The 14,771-nt window shown below is 46.7% G+C and overlaps 2 protein-coding genes across 2 annotated transcripts in view; one reads left to right on the top strand and one right to left on the bottom strand.

Annotated features, from left to right (window-relative positions):
* Positions 1-7,871, top strand: part of LOC104275948 (villin-1-like) — a 22,928-nt gene extending 15,057 nt beyond the window's left edge. The window contains exons 13-19 of the mRNA XM_009872059.1: positions 1-37; positions 772-917; positions 1,617-1,761; positions 2,402-2,590; positions 5,087-5,155; positions 6,053-6,310; positions 7,598-7,871. The exon at positions 1-37 is cut by the window's left edge and continues 161 nt beyond it. Of these exons, the coding sequence (XP_009870361.1) occupies positions 1-37; positions 772-917; positions 1,617-1,761; positions 2,402-2,590; positions 5,087-5,155; positions 6,053-6,310; positions 7,598-7,711 (958 nt within the window). The 3' untranslated portion in view covers positions 7,712-7,871. The remainder of the gene's footprint in view (positions 38-771; positions 918-1,616; positions 1,762-2,401; positions 2,591-5,086; positions 5,156-6,052; positions 6,311-7,597) is intronic.
* A 4,750-nt stretch (positions 7,872-12,621) lies between these two features.
* Positions 12,622-14,771, bottom strand: part of PLCD1 (phospholipase C, delta 1) — a gene marked incomplete at its 5' end in the record, with an annotated part of 29,464 nt that continues 27,314 nt past the window's right edge. The window contains 2 exons of the mRNA XM_009872064.1: positions 12,622-12,713; positions 13,090-13,239. Coding sequence (XP_009870366.1) covers positions 12,622-12,713; positions 13,090-13,239 — 242 coding nt within the window. The remainder of the gene's footprint in view (positions 12,714-13,089; positions 13,240-14,771) is intronic.

Here is a 14,771-nt window from a genome sequence, read left to right as displayed (position 1 = left end):
GACAACCAGCCAAGTCTGCTACCTGTGGTGTGGGAAGGTGAGACTGCAGTGAGTCCAGGGGAGGCAGCCAAAGGAACATGAAATTGCTGAGGTGGGGCTTGAGTCTCCTACCTCCACTGAGCTCTAGAGGTTGTATCCTTGGGCAGGTAGCCCATTAATTTCAATGGAGGAAGGTGCACCCAGGAGAAGGCTCTGTCTGTGGAGAACCAGCAGTAACACAGCCCTCTCTCTACAGAAGTAACTCATTTTGGGGTTCACCTCACCTCACTTGAGATAGTGGTACAGCTTGCAGTTTAATAAAGCACCCCAGGTTCTCTAGCTGTAAGAAATTAAACAAAATTAGAGCATATTGATTTATCCTGGTTTAGTCACATGTTTCAGGATGAGGTAGTAGATCAAGCCAAAGCAAAAGAGTTGCCCAGAGAAGAAGTGTTCAAGGTCAGGTTGGATGGGGCTTTGAGCAACCTGATCTACTCAAAGATGTCTCTGCCCATGGTAGAGGGGTTGGAACTAGATGATCTTTAAAGGTCCCTTCCAACTCAAACCATTCTCTGATTATATGAGTTTTGCTCTAGATGCCATTGGCTGCACTGAATGTCCCTTCAGGGACCAAAAATGGATTCTCAGTGACCAACTCAGATGAGATCCTCAAAAGCATTCAGATAGGTCTAAAACTACCCAGGGAACGTTAAGACCAAGCCAGCTTTTCCTCACAGATAAGTTTTGCCGGTCTGTCCCTAACTCCACCCCAATCTTACGTCCTGAACACAGGGATGCAGTGGAGATGAGAGAGAGATGGCAAAAATGGTAGCTGACATCGTTTCCAAACGAGACAAGCACACCATTCTGGAAGGACAAGAGCCAGCAGAGTTCTGGGAAGCCTTGGGAGGCAAAGCACCTTATGCCAGTGAAAAGAGGTAATAGTGACCTGCTTGTTCCTCTGGGCTCGGCAATATTAAGCAGGGGATCAAAACTTTACAGGAAGGTGAGTAAGCACTTTGATATTGTGTCCTCACTAAAGGGAACACAAGGTCAGAATATGACCAGAAGCTTGGCCAGAACCACACTGAGACATCTGTTTCCTAGATTTTGGGTCAGGTCTTCAGTGAAGTAGGAGCTGCAGGTCCAAACCCTGCAGACAAGGGTGTGCTACATCCTCCTTTCTCCAGAGTATATACATCCCATAGCTTGTCATAAGGGCTACATGATCTACATACTCCATTTCCAGCCATTATTAGCTTTATGGGTAGCCCCAGAAGATTCATGAAACTAGATTAGCTTTTGAACAGCCTGGATTTCTCCAGTCCTCTGGGCAGGTGGTGGGTTCCTTTGCAACCAAATGGTCTGATGTGGCTTTCACCTGACATCTGGGTCACCTCCACAACAAGAGAAGGATTATGCCTTTTGCCCTCTTGAGGTGGAGAAAAAAGTTACTTTTAAAAGTTGTTAAAATGGTCCAAGAAACCCCCGAGACCTGACATTGCTGACTTTCAGGCCCTCAGATGGGTGTTGCCATGTTCCCACCCCTTCCATCAGAGTTGTGACAAGTAGTAGCAGGGTCTTGCACGAGGGACAGGTTTCCATCTCTCTTTCTTTCCCTGCCTTGACTGAGAAAGGTTTCAAGAGCAGATCACACACTACCAGCCTCGCCTCTTCGAGTGCTCCAACCAGACGGGTCGATTCATCATGACGGAGGTGGTGGACTTCTGCCAGGAAGATTTGGATGAAGATGATGTCATGCTGCTAGACACATGGGAAGAGGTCAGCACGGAGTCCCCCTCCCCTTCTCCCCAGGCATATTTTCAAACAGGCTATGGCTTAGTTGGTTTGATTCCATCAATGTGAAACCAAGGGAAATATCCTTTCTGTCCTACCTCCAAACCCTTCACGATGCTTGGTCAGTCAAGCAAGCCTATGTCCAGTCCTTCTCAACCAGGTAAAAAACACGTGAGGTAATATTGCTAGACCTGCTTCAGAGAGGAGGAATCTGAGACACCTGGTCCATGCCTTACTCCAAGGTGATAAGAGTAGGACCTGCTCCAGTCTTTGCCAGCTCAGACCAAGGGATGGCACCCAAAAAAACTCCCCCTCATTTGTCGGCACCAACTTGCTTTAGACTATCAGAAACTGTCTCGGGGGGGGGTTGCTTTCTGAGGTTATTGGAGTTTTGGCCATGCAAGGACTGAGTTTAGCTACCTTGAAACATACAAGAGCTGTTCCCTGAAATATTTGTACTTTATGCATGTCTCAAAAGCAAAATCTCTCTCAACTGGGGTTAAATCTGGGATCAAAATCTCATGCAACTATTGGGAAACTGCCCCAGCTGACAGAGGAGAACAAACAGCCATTCCTGCACAGCTCCTAACTACTCACAGATCTTCAACACCTTCTCTCCTGGCAGATTTTCCTTTGGATTGGCAAAGCCTCCAACACATATGAGAGGAACGAGGCAATTGCTTCGGCTAAGGAGTATCTCAAGACCCATCCGGCAGGGAGAGACTTGGCAACTCCGATAATACTGGTGAAGCAGGGCTATGAACCCCTCAACTTCACAGGATGGTTCAACGCTTGGGACCCCTACAAATGGAGCGTAAGTTGCTGCAAAAGCCTTGAGGTGTGCATGTGTGCTCAGTGGTGCTTGAAGGGTGTTACTGCCAGTGAACATATCCTTCGTGCTTGCTGTGACATGTCCTGAGCTTCCCTTGTGCTACCTGAGCAGTTTCTACTCGGTTTTTGCCAGCAAAAAACTACCTGTTTGGTGAAACTGAGGCTTTTGCAAATAGAAGTAAATATGCTTGTATTCGCAATATTCACATTTTTATTTTAGAAAGGATTATTCCAAATCAGATTTGTGATTCCAGACCCAAATAGGCTGGGGCTGCTAGTAGCAAAATCAGGGTCAGAGTGAAAACAGAAGCACCCCATGTCATAAAGAAAACTAGAAAAAAAAAAAAACCAAACACGTTCATTCTTCAAAATGCAGCCACAGAAAAAAAAATTTATGACCCAGCTTTAAGGGCAGACTCTAGTGAAATGAAAGATGCGAGCAGACAGGTCTCAGGTTCAGGTTTCCAGACTGCCCATCAGAGCCCAGGATCTCCTGAGCAAGGTCACCTTTGGTCCCTACATACAAGCCCTCTTCTCAAAAGCTGATTTACAGATACCAGCTCTTCCCTATACAGAAATGGAAACTTGCCCCAGGAGGTGCCTGGGGAAAGAAAGAAGTCCTTGCCTCTTTCAAACACATGGGCTTCAAAGAATTTCAGGAGTATAATATGGAGCAGAGATTTGCTCCTGTGGCCAGTGCATAAGGCTCCACCATGCACTGTCAGGACCCAGGTCTCCAATCCTGGTTGTTCACAGCATGGCTGGGTGGAGGAAGGAGCGATGTACTACACTCCATGAAGACCATGAAGGAGTGATGCACTTAACTCCATGAAGACCATACACCAGCTGGTTCAGCCAGCCTGGGGACTCTGTGCTGCAGCACAGAATGTATCGGGAGTAAAGGACAAGCCTGGAGGGGCTTTGGAGGTTCAGAGAGCTGGAGGATCAGAGCCTGGTGGAGGCCATGCTGCCAGGCTGTGCACCCAAATTCCTGCCACCCGATGGCACTGGTAAGCACGGCTTAAGATACCGGGAAAAAAAAGGCAGAAGACGATGGGCAGCTGGGAGAAGCTCAACTCCCAGGTAATGTATTCTGAGAGTCTTTGCTGGTGGGATGCTGCTGATTGTCCCTTTTCTCTTGTTTTTTTTCTTTGTTTCCTTTTCCATGAACATCTGTGTTCAGCCAATTCACAAGCGATCCTGTCTTCTGGTTGCCCAAAAGGCTGTGAGTGAAGTCCCATGCTGAAGCCTGCAGGTGGGACAGCCTGGGCAATAGGCTGAAGGTCCCCAAGAGGACCTCACACTGCAGGAAAACTCACACTGAGATATTTTATTTTCCATAGCTGGGTTTGCATCAGCCAGATTTGGACAGATAAGACAGCAACTCCCAGAGCACTGACCCTTAAAACACTGTTGATGCTTAGAACAAAGGTCAAAGCTTGTTGGTTTGGTTTTTTTTTTTTTCTGAGGAACTGCTGAAAAACAAGGATACAGCTCATAAAATATGTATCTCTAAAAATATCCTCTGTAGATAGCTTCAGCAACTGCAGACAAGCAATCGAAACTGTTGACATCCCAGAAACATCTGGGGGGTGTGTGTGTGTATGTTCATTGCTCAGTTTTGGGTCTAAATCTGTTTGCTCTGCAGTCCATGTGTTTTTGTTGTTTGTTCTTGTTGGGGAACTTTGTTGGATGATTCTGTTAAGAACTGACATCTCCTGGCTGCTTAGGAAAACACAGTCATCAGCTTTCCCAATATATCTAATACATTCCTTTTTTAGGAAATAAGAGGTAGCTGGTAATATATGGTACCAAATTACAAGAAGTCAGGGATTGAGGCTTTGAAAAATATGTTGCTTTAGCTAAATCAATCAAGGGAGAGAAAAAAAAAAAGGAGTATTATTTTATTCCAAATTTTCATGCATTGCAAGATGCATTTAAAATTTAAAATATTTAAATCCATCAGTAAACATGACTTCTTTTCATTTGCCTTATGCTGTCTGAAGTCTTTAAATTCACTGTTTTCACCTGTTATTGTACAACTACAAAGGCTAAAGTCCATTCGTTTCTTTGTTTCTGAGTGAAAGCTCAGATTCTGTCACAGTTTCCTCTCCAAGAGCTGGCGTTTGTAGGAGGGACCAGCTGCCATCTCAGTGGGCAACAGAATCACACAAACACAGAATTACAGCATAGCTGGGGTTAGAAGGGGCCTCTGTAGATCACCTAGTCCAATGCCAGAGCAGGATCACCTTGAGGTTTTGAATGTCTCCAGAGAAGAAGACTCCACAACGTCTCTGGGCAGCCTGTGCCAGGGCTCTGTCACCCTCACAGCAAAGAAGTATTTTCTTATGTTTAGGCTGAACCTCCTGTTTTCAGCACTGGGATTTATAATTCATATGATCTCCTGACCCTGTTAGAGAACAGGAGCTTGTGCTAATTAAAAGCAGTCTGTCCTTCTTACAACTCTCTTTACCTTTAGGATGGCAAGTCCTACGAAGAGATGAAGAACAGCTTAGGAGACGTGTCAGCTATATCCCAGATCAAAGTGGTGAGTTGCTTCTCAACACTAAGGGTGGGAAGCACCTGGATTTAAAGACCACCACGTCCCCCAGCCTGTTCACACAGAGGAGAGAAGATAATGGTCAGAGCAGGCATGGGGACCTCAGGCTGTCAGGATCAGAGCTGTGCTCCTCTGAGGAAAGCAGAGGGAGACACCATTAGTAACCCATGAATACACTCAGATCTCCTGGGTCTTTTCCAGTCCTGCCCAAGGGCATCTGTGAGTAGGAGACTGGCCAGTTGTTTGCTAAACGACATATGCAAGTAAAAGTGTGTGCAGCTGTAGGAGTGTTGTATGAGTAGTTTGCAGTGGTGTGGCCCTAAGACCCTGGATAAGGGTCCCCTGGTCAAGAAGGACGTAACCCAAAGGGAAATCCTACAAAGCACGGAGGAAGCAAGGCCCAAACAGCCCCAAACATGATTCTTCCATGGGATCAGTGTGCCCTGGTGGGGCAAGAGGAGAGCTGGAAGGAAGTGGCAAGAGGTTTGAATGAAGAGAGATGGTGTACCAGAGAGGGGTATGCAGGTATTTTAGATGTTTTAGACATGATAGATATCTAATCTCAGCTTCTGTCCTCCCACATGTACCTTCCCCTGCTGTTATCTTGAGAAGAATGAGACTACTGTAAGTATCTTCAGTTATTTCTAAGGGCTTGTGTCAGTGCTGTGCTTTTAGCAGTCCTAACATCGAGATCTAACACTGATGGAGGTGCTGGGCTAATGTTTTAGTTCGGATTGTCTCCTTGCTGCTTTGGAGCAACAGACTAACAGATAGCTTGTGCCAGAAAGAGTTCCCCCAGCCCCAACAGAGAGAAAGGTCCTGTGACAACCCCCAAGTTGCTCTGACAGAGCTTCTCATCTTGACATGTTTTCCTCCATTTGACAGGACCTTAACAACATCAGCCTGAACAAGGCAACCCTCAACATGACCAACTTGGCTGGTTCAAGTACAGCAAGTTCTTCCCCAGACTATAAATCACACATCAACCACAGCGACAGCAGCAGCTACAGCAATACCAGCAACTACAACAGCAACAGCGGCCCCTCCCTGGTGCCCAACGGTGAAGGAATTTACTCCCGAGAGGTGCTGATGAACAAGACAGTGGATGAACTTCCAGAAGGCGTGGATCCCACTAAAAAAGAGGTGACAGCATTGCTAGTTTGATGCCTTTTTAGCTTACCCTGGGAGTTAGTCACCACCCAAGTGCACTAGTACTTTAGACTACTAAGTGCTGCTTCAGGCTCAAGGAGATAGTAGCTGGACACGTTAAGTCTCACCAAAAAGCAGGAGCTTCATGTAAGAGGAAATTATGATAGCTTTACTCTAGTTGAAGCATTTCTATTTTTTTACAGTAGAAAAATAGTCATTCGTAAGAATATTTTCTTCTGGTAGAGTCGTTTTATTCTGCCACCCAACCTCTGTCCTTGGAGGGACAGAAAATCAAAAGCACAGCTTCTTCAAAGATAAGGTGACACAGCCAAGAATGAAGCCAGGATTTTCATTTTGCTTGGGCTGTGGGTGTTTGTTTTCATTTGAAACTTCTTCTAGAAGGAATCTTTTCATTTTTAAATTATTTTTTTTTACTCAGAAAGCTTACATTTCAGCAAATCCCATGCAGCTGTCCCTGGAATGCTACATCTCAGATTTCTCATCAGCCCAAGGATTTTTGGCAATATCTGTAGCTGAGCCCAAGCCGATGGGAGAGACACAGGGGGCTGGTTCCCTCTACTCTCTATAGCCTGTATTGGACAAATGTCTTGTCCCAGCAGATCTCCTGGCCAACACAAACAGCCAGAGAGCTGATCCACAGCTGGGCCAGCAGCTCTGTCCTGTGGCAGTGCCCATGTACTAACATTTGTGTTTCAGCTGGGCTATACACGAGTTCTTTCTTCTACCCAAAAGGCCAGGGAAAATTTAACCTCCATTTCCCACAGGGTCTTTCTCAGTGTCACTGATGAGCCTGTTATCTACAAAACTTTCCATCTTTCTGGCAATGGGAGCGAACGTTTCCAGTGGAATATTTGGGTGGGGGGAACTGAGCAAGGGGGAGATGCATTCGCTGTGAATAACTGCCTAAGAAAGCACCAAGAACTTCGGCCAGCAGAACATCTCTGGTGCACCATGAATTGTCCTGGCTTCAGTATAATTAGCAGGGACCAAATTTCAACCGCAGGATGCTAACCCCTCAAAATCAGAGCATCTCTTTGGGCTGGTGGGCTTTTATTCTCCTGGTGCTTTGGGAAGCAGGATGAGGAATGGTTGCTGGGATGTTCTGCCTCCCACCAGGAGGACGGGCAGCAGGACAGGAGCTGTTGGCCTGGAGTCAGGGGACAGCGCTGAGATGGAAAGGAGGGGATGAAGCCAAAGGAGGTGTCCCAGCCTCTGCAAAAGTCAAAGCTGACCTCTCCTTGCTCTCTCCTCCCTCTGCAGTACTATCTTTCTGACGCCGATTTCCATGATATCTTTGGGAAGTCCAAGGACGAGTTCTACCAGATGCCCAAATGGAAGCAGCAGAACGAGAAGAAGCAGTGTGGGCTCTTCTGAGACCACAGTGGCCATCCAGCATCCAGTGACTCTGGGACCAACCCTCGCTCTCTTAGGAGCTGCGGGAAGGCAGTACAGACATTTGCTCAGTGAACCCACCCCAACATCTCAATTAGGCCAATCTCCAATGCACTCATCCCAGCAGCCACTGTTCAGGGAACAGCTCCTTTCTCCCTGCAAACCCTGAACCTAAGAAGGCAGGAACGCTCCTTTTGCAGGAATGACTTTGCAGGGTGTTTTTGCCTTTTTTTGACATTTTATTGCTGATAGCCATGAAGACAAGCATGTGTCGCACAACTGTATTGCTGTCTCTTCTTTTCTCTCCCTTTTACGAATTGCCACATGCACAAGGCCATTATCTTCATTTATAGAACTTTAAAATTACACAAGATAAAGGCCACTTGCAGCTTCTGTGTAAATTCTGAATGGGGAGAGGAGGGAGACTCCCTAGGAGGACAGAGGGGGAGTCCAGAGGTTAGGAAAAATGTAACAGAGTAGCCAGGTGTGGGATGGGGTAGCCCATGGACTGACACCAGCCATTTCTGCCCCTTCTTACCTTGCAGATAAACTGTTCATCAAAGAACAGCAACAGTCATTTGTATACTAACATACATAGTCCAGTGCAGGTAAAGCAAATGAGAATCTGGCTTGGAAAAAACCCCACTTATTTAGAACATATTTATTAGCTGATCTGTTTAAAGAGGGTGATAAGATTTAGGGCTAAACACAGCTGTTGATTTTGACTGCCAAACAAGACTCAGAATATTTTTTTCTCACTCAGACAGCACCTCCAATCTCACCCAGCCTCCCTTAGGATGCGCAGGTGAATGTGGAGGCCACCTGCCCACAGCCCAGAGGCTTGAGGAAGCCGGGAGAGTTTTATGACCTGAAGCAGAGCGTGTCTCACTGAAGGTTCATCAGGTCTCCATCCCTGTGATGTCCATGGGGCTGAGAGCTCAGTCTGGCTGGGGAGGGCGGGGGGAAATGTGAGCCATCAGTGATTAAGGAATATGACTGTAACCTAAAGGAAGAAATGCATATATTTAAACACTCGGATGTAATTTGCAGCTTTATTCCATTTCCATTCTGATCAGTGATCCCAAATAAACAGGCAGCAGCAGCACTCTAAGTGTCCTTGCTCAGTGTGTGGGGTAGGACAGCAGTAGAGAAAAGCTCTGCAGGGCTACGGATCCTTCAAATACCTCGTCTTTAAAGGGATTTGGGATCTTTTTGGAAAAGAACAAAATGATGAGGTGGGGCTCTTTCTGTTCCAAATCCAGCATACCCAGGACTGTTTGTCTCCCCATGTCCATGTGCCCTGATCCAGAAGCCCCTCCGTTGCCCATCCATGGGGGTACTTGGCTGTTCAGCAGCTGGCCTGCCTGCCCACTCCTGCTGCAGATTTGAGGGGCTGCCGGTGTCTGTTAAGGAGCAAAGAGCTCTCTCTTAACACCCTGGACCACACAGTAGTGGGGAAGTGTCACCATCTGGCTGGGCTGGAGTCAGGGACCTCCAGGCAAAGAGGTCTTCTGGATGGATCTATGTGTTTAGGGATTGGTCGTTACTTCAAATACACCACAGCCCCATCATTACCTCCATGTTCCTGCTACCAATTTGTGCCCTTTCAGCTCACAACTCACTGAATTTCCCTTGCCACTGCTATGCAGAATAAGGTAAGAGTCAAGAAGAGACACAAATCAGCTGAATTACCTTCATGATTGCTCATGTGGTGTTCACTCTGGATACAATCAGTGCACATTATCCCTGTTCCAGTCTCTTGTTCCACTGCTGGAAGCAACAATATTTGCATCGCCCTGCTGCGGCGTGCTTCTGCCAGCTCCCAAATTACCAAATCGCATGTACTCCTCAACAAAATGCAGCAATGCCACCTATCAGCCCCAACTGTGGGCCTTGTGAGCATCACGCAATCAAGTGGAGACCAAGAGAAATAAAGTCAGATTATGGAGATTAGGCCCGTTTGCCACAAATTCCATTAATTCCTGCTGACACGATGCTCACCAACACAGATGAGCAGAGCCCTCCTGCAGGACTACTACGAAACCAGTGTGGGATTTGACAGATAATAGGTGCTTCTGATGTTTTGGGCTGTTGGAAACTGCTGTCGCTCTCCTCTCCTCATGAGGAGAGTTGGTTTTACTTTCTATCTCTGATTTCTAAAGGAAAGATTCTCACCCACATCCTCCCTTTCTTGCTGCTCCCACTTTTGCTGTGGTGTCCAGTGAGCCATGTCCTGTTTCTGCTCCTCTCTACATTAGAGCTCTTACCTAGAGTGGAGCTCCAGCACTTCCTAATCTGCCCAGCGGTGATGTCCCTCAATGATGGCATGGACCACATCCCTGACCCATGTCCTGCCCCCACACCTCTCCCTACTTCCTGTCACCCACTGTAAGCACGAGGGCTCCTTTAGCTCAATAATCCATCTGAAATCTAATCCTGCAACATCATAACACAAATAATTTTTTCTCAGCTAACTCAGTGGGGTCATGTGACTCACCCCTCACTACCAAGGGCCCTGAGGTACTACAGCGTGTCCAAAGAAGGGCAACAAAGCTGGTGAAGGGTCTGGAGGACAAGTCTTATGAGGAGCAGCTGATGGAACTGGAGCTGTTTAGCCTGCAGAAAAGGAGGCTGAGGGGAGACCTTCTCGCTCTCTACAACCACCTGAAAGGAGGTTGTAGCAAGGTGGTGATTGGTCTGTTAACCAAGTAACAAGCAATAGGACAAGAGGAAACGGCCTCAAGTTGCACCAAGGGAAGTTTAGACTGGATGTGAGGAAGAATTTCTTTACTGAAAGAGTTATCAGGCATTGGAACACGTTGTCCAGGGCAGTGGTGGAGTCACCTTCTCAGGAAGTAGTTGGATAGACACAATACTTAGGGATCTGGTTTAGTCAGGGCTTGTCAAGTGTTGGGTTAATGATTGGACTCAATGATCTTAAAGGTCTTTTCCAATCCAAGCAATTCTGTGATTCTGTGTTTTTCATCCCATGGATCCTTGAAACAAAATGCTCAGAGCATCTTGGGAGCAGGGACTGAGCTTAGACTGTCTCTGAGTTGGAGTCAAGAATGCTCCAGCCTTGTCCTTCAAAGCTGCCTCCTGATACAACATCCCAGAGGTGAGCTGAGAGAGAGCCCATGTCCCTGCAGGATCCCCCGTTCTGTCTTGGTGCCGCTCTTGAGCTCCAGTGGTTGTTAACTTAACGTGAGCCTTTGAGTCATGGATATAATTCACATGTAATGTGGTGATGCTTTACAACATCACACAATTTTGTAGTGAAAAGGAAAAAAAAAAAATATCCATGTGTCCAGCAGTGATTACTGCAGTGTAACAAACTCCAGGTAGGACTAAATGAAACCCAGTTTTGCAGTGGGCCCACAGATCTCTAAATCCAGGCTATTTTGTACTCAGAAATAGGTGGGGAATGAGTGGACTGGAATATGTTTAAAGGGACATTAATGCCTTTGGCAGCAGCCTGTCCTCTCTGCACCCGGCATGAAAAACCCGAGAAAGACTGAGAGCTTCAAGAAATTGGGGGCTGGTTAGCTCAGTGGATTGAGCGTGGTGCTGACAACAATGACAACACCAAGGTCGTGGGTTCGATTCCTGCTTGGTCCCCATGTGTTGCCTGGTCTAGTCGAGAGGTGGCATCCCTGCCCATGACAGGGAGGTTGGATTAAATGATCTCCAAGGTCCCATCCAATCTAGGCCATTCTATGATTCTATGAAATTAAGCAGATCTATCTCCAGCTTCATGTGTTTTGCATTCAAGACAAAGAGGCAAATAGTGACAAGTAACTGGACTCTTCCAGATTTTTTTACTCGCAATAGTTAACATATTGTTAGTAACATAGTTGGCACTTCAAAATATATATTATTTTATTTCAACAATATTCCCTTAACTCTGTAGTTATACTTGACGAAAAAAATCACTTGTTGCCATAAATACTATGTTGCTGTTCAAAACTCTCTGTTTGTGCTAGGTCACCTCTACGGTGCAACTGGGACCAAGGCTAACATTTACAATGGTTTCACTGCCACTTCCTCTGCTTTAAAAAAATTACATTTTCCTATAAAAACACAAACAAAGAAAGTTTTGCTGCATTAAAATACAAAAAGAGGCCTACTGTCAGTTGAGTGTATTTCCACCATCATGGGCAAAAGACATTCTCTGAGGTCCCTTTGAGTGGGTTTCATTTTGGGTTAGAGGGAATTCGGCTGTTCGGCAGTTTCTTTCTCCTTCCCAAGGATGAGAGCCAGGCTTTGAATGCAAAGCGACTTGGCTGAGAGCCAGGCACACAACCAGAGTAGTGTTCATGTATTTTTTATTATAATACAAAAGGAAAGTCGAGTTATATAACACAGGCCTTTGTAGTGCAGCTTTCTTTTTTGCTCTATAACAGAAAATTGTGTCCCCATTTAAGACTTCATATGGTGAAAGATGGCCGACATCTGAAGTTTTAAAGAAGTTACCTGGCATCTGGCCACTGGTTTTAGTGGTGGAGTGGACTTTTTCTTGCACAGATGTTGGGCATTTTGTCCAGATGTCTGACCGAACCCAACCCAACTTTGCTAAAAAGGAGTCCCTATCCTCTTGTTAAAAGCAAACTTAGAAGAAAAAAAAATCACACTAAATAAAGTGAACTAGAAACACAGCTGGATTGGTCAAACAAGTACAAAAGGATTAATCTCAACAGCAGCATTAGAATTTTTCCAGCACACAGAATGGAGAAGGTCAGTGACTATTTCACATCAGGAGTCCTATGGAGCACCACACGTGCTCCAAAGAAAGCACTGGGGATCTGACGGGACCCGGACATTCGCAGACTTCGAACGCTGAATTCCTTCTAGGTCTGTAACGAGGTTCACTGTGCCCTGAAAGAGCCAAGCTGCTAATCACAATCCTGGATATTGACGTACACAAAAAGGGTGGAGGAGGAGTACAGGTCTCCATTCTTGGTTAGAAGATGGATGTGGCGGTAACCTGGAAGCAAAGACACAGATGGAAAGTGACCTTTAGTCTGGTTGGAAAAATATTTGCTAATGCTTGCCAAGACCTTGCAAAAATATCTCCCTGTCCTAGAGTGTTTTTCTCCCAGTACCCCACAGAACAGGTAGGTGTGAGAGGCACAGCTTTGAACACCGGCAACCTATTGTGCCCGAGGTCACTGGTGACGAGGAGATCCCTTCCCCAGAGACAGTGTCAACAGCTGCCCAAAAGAAACATTTATCGTCTTGCTCATATCCCAGAGAGACAACCTGTTCTGATCCGAGATGTGATGGGTCTGGACCTCTCATCTAGGACACTGGAGCTTCCCAGAGGGCTCAGTAGTTGTGAGAAGCAGGGAGCAGCACCTTACCTTGCTTCAGACTGGTGAAGGGAAGGGTGTACTGCCCAATGAAATCGTTCTTGGTTGACATGTCGAAGTCTTCCACCACAAACCGGACCAGGGCAAGTGCAGGGATTTCTATGTCAAATGTAAACTCTTCGTCCCATTTCGGGTTAAAGCCTGGGCAACACAGAGAAGGATGGAGATCAGAACCGTTCAGGAGAGATGCTCACAGACAAGGATGGAGATCAGAGATGATGGTGGGTAACGATGGAGGTCAGAGATGCTTGCAAATGGATGGAGACTTCTTGTCTGCCAACCTCATCTGACGCACTTCAAAGGTCTTAGGAGGTGCCGAGACTGTTGTTCCCAGCCCTGATACTCATTTGCTACCTGGCATTAACAAATCCTTCAGCTTAGGCTGCTCATTGTAGACCTCGGCACCGTGGTCCTAGAAGGCAGTAAGAAGCAGGAGGCAAGCGAACTCAGCTCTGCTCCACAGGCTCTCTCTGGCTGATACATGGATGCCTTTGGTCATCATTGGACCAGCCGCAAATTTTTACAGCCCTAAACCAGCAAGGAGCAGGGAGGAGAGCTATCCCTTTGTGTGGCAACAGCCTTCTGGAGGCCTTAAAACTCACTGACTGATCAAGGTACACACCATCTCTCACCACTTGGCACCTCAGTTTCCCTGCCTGCAAGAAAGGTTAACGAGGAGAGTCTGATTACAAAATGCTTCATTAAGTCTGGGGACAAAATATTTTATGTCTCGCCGTATAAGAGCAGTGTCTGAGACAGCCAGGTTAGCCCTACTGCTGGTGTGGATAAGGATCTTGTGGTCTGGACTCACAAAGCAAACAAAACCGAGCCCGTCACAGCACACGAAAGATGAAGAGGAAGCTCAGTGCTCTCTCTCTGCAGGTCACGGTGGGTGCTCTCTGCAGTTTCAATAAACCACTCCTTAGAGACAAATAGGAGAGAACACCCTGTTTGAAAGCCTGGTGCCATCAGCCCAGGCTGCACAGAGCAGAAGCCCAAGGACGGCAGAACGTCAGCTCAAGCCTGCTGGTCGTGGTTGTGCAGACAACTTGGCAGGAGGCAGGGCTCTTTCAGGTGGTCCTGAAGATGCTGAGATGGGCCTATGGACAGTGCTATAGAAAAACGCCTGTCCTGGAGTGCTGCACTTTATTTGGACTTTCATAGGATTAAACTGTTCAGATAGCACACATCTGCTTCGGACCTCCTTCATCCTCGGGAAAAAAACCACAGCACTGCAGATCCCGTGGGAGCAGAAATCATGGAAGCTGAAGGAAAGCCATCAGCCTTAGGACAGTAGGTTTCACTGTACTGACATCTACAGGGGATTTTCAATCTGTCTCAGAGCCACAGCGAGATTCTCAGGGCTGCCGAGCCAGCAGCTCCATGGCTACACCTGATCTGTGCCCACAGTCCCTGCCTCAGTCCCACCAACACAGAATCACAGAATCATTTAGGTTGGGAAAAAAACTTAAGATCATCAAATCCATCCCCAAAATATCAAACCAGGTGAGGTGCTGTAGCATGGTCACATATCTGAAATGTCAGCCCATGAAGTGCAACCTCCTCTGCAGCTGACCCTTTCCCACATGATGTTTTCATTGTTTGATTCACTTTCCATTGGGCAACATTCCCTCCAGCACCCCTCCAGCATTGCTCCAGCTAGCCGAGGGCTG

Source organism: Apaloderma vittatum, unplaced genomic scaffold (assembly GCF_000703405.1).
Source record: "Apaloderma vittatum isolate BGI_N311 unplaced genomic scaffold, ASM70340v1 scaffold3556, whole genome shotgun sequence".
NCBI classification, from domain to species: Eukaryota; Metazoa; Chordata; class Aves; order Trogoniformes; family Trogonidae; genus Apaloderma; species Apaloderma vittatum.
This window is presented reverse-complemented; position numbering and strand designations above follow the sequence as displayed.